Source organism: Adiantum capillus-veneris, unplaced genomic scaffold, assembly GCF_014529385.1.
Source record: "Adiantum capillus-veneris isolate H3 unplaced genomic scaffold, ASM1452938v2 Hic_scaffold_659, whole genome shotgun sequence".
NCBI classification, from domain to species: Eukaryota; Viridiplantae; Streptophyta; class Polypodiopsida; order Polypodiales; family Pteridaceae; genus Adiantum; species Adiantum capillus-veneris.
The window spans coordinates 7,368-12,080 of record NW_028221692.1 but is presented as its reverse complement, the minus strand read 5'-3'; the positions used below and the strand labels follow the sequence as shown (position 1 = coordinate 12,080).

Here is a 4,713-nt window from a genome sequence, read left to right as displayed (position 1 = left end):
CGAGTATGCCGGCCCGTAAATGCGAGTGATGATGTCGGCTTGGACATGGGTCAGCTACGTATTGGGGGAGAAGCTCTTCGGAGCCCTCTAATCGTTCTTGCCTGGAGCCACCATTCTAGATCCATTGCCACAACCCCACTACCTGCAGGAGGTCGGTAATGATAATAGTAGATGCCCCTATCGAGGCGTGCTTGAAGACGTTGCAGGTCGTGTTCCGGCCAATGTCCATGAGTGCACTGTCTGGTGATGGGTAGTCCTAGCATTGAAGTCCCCTAGGATGATAATGTCACCATCCCTAGAGAACTCCCATATGTCATCATCCAAAATAGAGAAAGGGGATTGTCCTCTGGGTGATGCATAAACTGATGTACTCGGGGGAAAGTAGCAAATAGCAAGGTAGAGATATTTGCCTTTCTCTGCTTTCAATCTCACCCACAGGTACCTAGCCTACTCATCCCTGTGGGCTATATGTATCAATGGCTGCAAATCCTCTCTAAATAACATTGCCACTCCCCCGAGCCCCGTCCTCTGTGCTCTGAGCGTGTCTCCTGTCTGTAAGCTGTCTCCCGGCTGTATCCACTGATGTGGCATGGATTGCCCAGGGGCCTGGTGTGTCTCAGAGTAAAAGATGATGTCTCTTCCAGTGAAGCTATCCTCAAAAGCACCCACATCAAGACGCATAGATCCATTACAGTTCCAGGTAGCCACTTTGAGTGTGGTCCCATAAGTCTCGCACCGTCATGTGGAGCGTCGCTCTAGTATTACCACTCTTCCATCTCCGTAAAAGGCAATCTTGCCTTTTTCCCTTGCCGCTTTGAGAGAGACAGAGAGAGAGAGAGAGAGAGAGAGAGAGAGAGAGAGAGAGAGAGAGAGAGAGAGCAATTGATCTCAAGTCGCAATCTACACAACCCCATGAATATAGCATGCACACATACTCGTTTATCAAGGGTGGAATCCACACATGCATGTACATGTGTGCGTGCACACACAGTATAGAGGTAACCTCTTAACACACACAAGCAAAACCACATAGGAAGGCTCTTACTCACATGTATTTGTTTGAATGCTTACTCACACGCCCTTTGAACTTTGAAAAGACTTCACATATAACACTTCGTATTGTGTTTTAACTAGTAGGTGGGCACCATAAACACATGGGTGTGGAATGAAAGTGCTAAAAGTAAATTACTCAATAAGCCGGGCAGCTACCATTTTTCATGTACTCGTAGATGGGCAACCTTTCAATGTCTATCTAGGGAAAAACCTGACAGAGATGAGCTTAGGTTGCTTGATTTTCCCTATTGTTTTTATCTCTACTTGGAAATCCCTTAAGACAAAAACACTTAATAGAGAGTTAAGAATTGTATTAATGTTGGAATCATTGCTCAAATATGTGCACACACACACACACACACACACACAAGTTATAAAGAGCTTCCAACTTGAGAGGTTGGAGAGTTGACAATTCCACGTTGGAGGCGAAGCGCCTTTGGACCAGCCGGATTGTTTGCCTATTTTTACAGTTAATGTTCCATCTAAAGCACAATTGGTACATGTAGCAATGCCCATGTATAAATGCCAACTAAGAGTTAGTGTCCAATCGAAAGCATGAGGTACACACAACAATGGCCATGTACAATGTCCACATGGGGGATAATCAGGTAACATCAATAGCCTAACCAATATTCCTTTTCCCACAATTTCTTATTTCTTATTTCTTTCTTGGAAAAATTACTCAAGTGCCTGAAAAATCCATGGAAATTCCCAATGAAATGAAAGATTCCCCATGTGCTCAAAACGCCTAATGTAAGCAACTTAGAAGTTTTATACTATACTACCTACTTTTATACAATGATTAACTATCCTTGAATAGGACAGAGCATGAAGTAGATAAGTAGCTTCTTAGCTAGACATTACCATAATATACCTAGAACCTTACATCCCTCGAATTTTTATTAGACTTGGTCACCTAAAAGCATCGCTGCAAGCTCACAAGGAGCAGACCGATGCTCAGTTGGAAATCAAAAAAACACTCGAGCCAAAATAATCTAAGCTTAACCATGACCTGTCAAGTTTCGAGATGCCTTGCTCCAACAAGACAAATAGGACAATTAGCATTCCAATTTGCGGCACGTACTTCAAAGCAAAGGGTATGAGAAAATGTGCCAACTTAGGGCATTGACTTTTTGCATTACTTCAAGCTGCCAAAACACAAATCTTTGGCAAATTTTAACTCCTCATAGTACTTCTCAAATTGGCAATGTCAAAATCAAGGAAACTAATGATAAGTTTTAGGGTTTGGGGTTTAGGGTGAAAAATACAATGTTTGGAGAAAGAGATGTGCACACACACTCGCATTTGCATGGCATCCACACCCTGCATCCGCACACGCCCGTGCCATACCCGTGTGACCTTAGTTAACAGAAACTTTTAGAAACGCGTGATACGGTCCTTTTATATGAATTTTCGAAAATAACAATAATCAGATCACACCCCCCATTAACAGGGCTTTATGCTGATAATGATCCTACAGAAAAGGAAAGTCAAAATTGTAAGGCCACTCTCTGTCTCTCTCTAAGTCTCCAATCTGCCTTAATTGTTGCATAGATCTCTTCCCATAGAGAATAATTAAAATCAGAGAATTCTGACCCGGTAAAATACTTCCATTGCCTTGGTTAGTACTAAGGCAAGTACAAAGTCCCCACTCAAATAATTTCCTTTCCCTTCGATGGAGAAAAGTTTTAAGGCTTGAAAAAGCCATTTTTTAGCAGAACGACGCCTGCTTATTCTTCGAGCTCAATAATCTTTACCACAGAAGAATCGCCCACTTTCTGACATACCACTATACGATCATGAGGCTTGATAATTCCTGCAGATTTGCCATGGTCCATTGCCACCTTGAGGACAGACTCATTTGTAGCATTTGTTGTTTCCGCCTGTACATAAAGAGAGAGAACAATCATCAACCAGATTCGCATGGTTATACCGGTCCGACAAGATGAGCGCGGATTTGCTACTTACAGGATGTCTTGGGTCAGCCAGCATCGGAAAAATTCCTCTGATAACCAAACATTGTCTTGCCTGCATGTCAAATCAGAATGACAAAAAGAAAACTTGATCATTCATTTCGCTATCCATAACCTTCCAGCGACCCAAAGGCAAGGAAAAACAGGGAGAACTCCCAGCAAACAGCACCAAAGAAACACACTCCTTAAGGACACACACACACGAGCATATACATCAATACAAAGTTCCGAGTACTGAGTTTCTGTCAAAAATCTTGAGATGCAGGGCAGACTCGGCCACAATTAAGCGTAGCATTAAAAGACGTATTAGCTAGAAAAAATTAATACAAGCCAACGGCAGCCGTAGAGGAGAGCACGAGCAAACGTGAGCTTTAGAGTCCTCTGCAAGTGCATGTAATCTTTACATCATGCCTTGACCTTCAAGTGCTTTAGTAAGCTGGTGTCACATTTTAATTCAAGCATTTGGAATCCCAATTCTACTTCAAGCTTTTGGGATTCAAGTGACTCAATATAAAAAGGATTTGCCCACACTCACTAGAGCCCCACTTTAACAGCCATCCTGTAGTCCCTCTGAGAGCTGATCTACCAAACATCACCAGTATGCCTATTCTTGGTAAATCAGACGATGTGTTCACAGTTCACAGGCTGTACTGTCTTTTACCTTACACCTTCCCCATTTGAAGCTCATAAACCCCCTAGTTGCCAAGCATATGCAAGTAAAATGCTCAGTAAACATGGTAGCATTTTTGCATAATCACATCATAATACTGCAACAGAACTTTGATTCCTAGTATTCTCCCATTCTCAACCTCCAAGCAATGCCAATGTTGCGACTGTGAAGAGAACATTTGACCTAACTACTGTTGAGTACATAGGAGTTATGCCATAATATTTGAACCTTTAAACCATGTCAAGCACAATCCCAAACAGCCAACTAGATTGTCCGCAACAAGTAATTAATACCCACACCTGAAGTAAGCCCCCAAACAGTAACTTGAAATTAAACACACTTATTATTACATAGAGAATGAATCCTTGCCTGGAATGCACCGGTAAAACTCCAGCGCAATTGATTTGTGGTCAAGCGAGGAATCACTACTGACAGGACAGGCATTGTTGGCCTGTACTTTGCTATTAACCTGTACAGACAAGTGCAATAACACAAGTTTTGTTTAGATAAGCTATATATCTTGACAAAAAGAGGGAAGATAATACATCCTTGACATCAACCCTAACTAGTAGCATCAAAGACAAACTTTGGAAAGAGGTAAGCAATTATATTCATTATAAGGCTCTCACTTCTCGAGTTAACCATTTTAAGGGAAACCCTCCCCCTTCACCCCTCCAAAAAAAACCTAAACCGGCTTTTTGCACTTCAAGAAATTAAGGATTACTTATATATTGACGTTTCGATCCCAGGTTTTGTCCCATCTTTCCAACAAGGTGAAATGCTTCGTGTCAAATTTCTGACTTGCATTGTGAAACGTTCCAGGCTGAAATATTTCATGGTGAGCTGGCTTATGGACTGGCTGTAAATAACTGACTGATTTTTGGCTATCAAACACAAGCATGAGAGGAATGGCTGCTACATGGTGCCCCCTATATGCCTGATTCTCTGTCTCCCCCCTCATTTTTGTCACAAAGTGATCAAGTGGCATGCCCAACCAGAAGAGGCATGGCCGAGTGG

The 4,713-nt window shown here is 42.2% G+C and overlaps 1 protein-coding gene across 1 annotated transcript; it reads right to left on the bottom strand.

Annotated features, from left to right (window-relative positions):
- Window positions 1-2,428: 2,428 nt before the first annotated feature.
- On the bottom strand, window positions 2,429-4,194 carry LOC147416659 (pyruvate kinase 2, cytosolic-like). Its single transcript, XM_086508190.1, has 3 exons — window positions 4,066-4,194; window positions 3,022-3,081; window positions 2,429-2,936 (listed from the first exon to the last, which is right to left on the bottom strand). Exons 1-3 carry the CDS (start codon window positions 4,138-4,140, stop codon window positions 2,784-2,786), a joined length of 288 nt encoding a protein of 95 aa, XP_086364316.1. The 5' UTR covers window positions 4,141-4,194; the 3' UTR covers window positions 2,429-2,783.
- Between the last annotated feature and the right edge of the window lie 519 nt (window positions 4,195-4,713).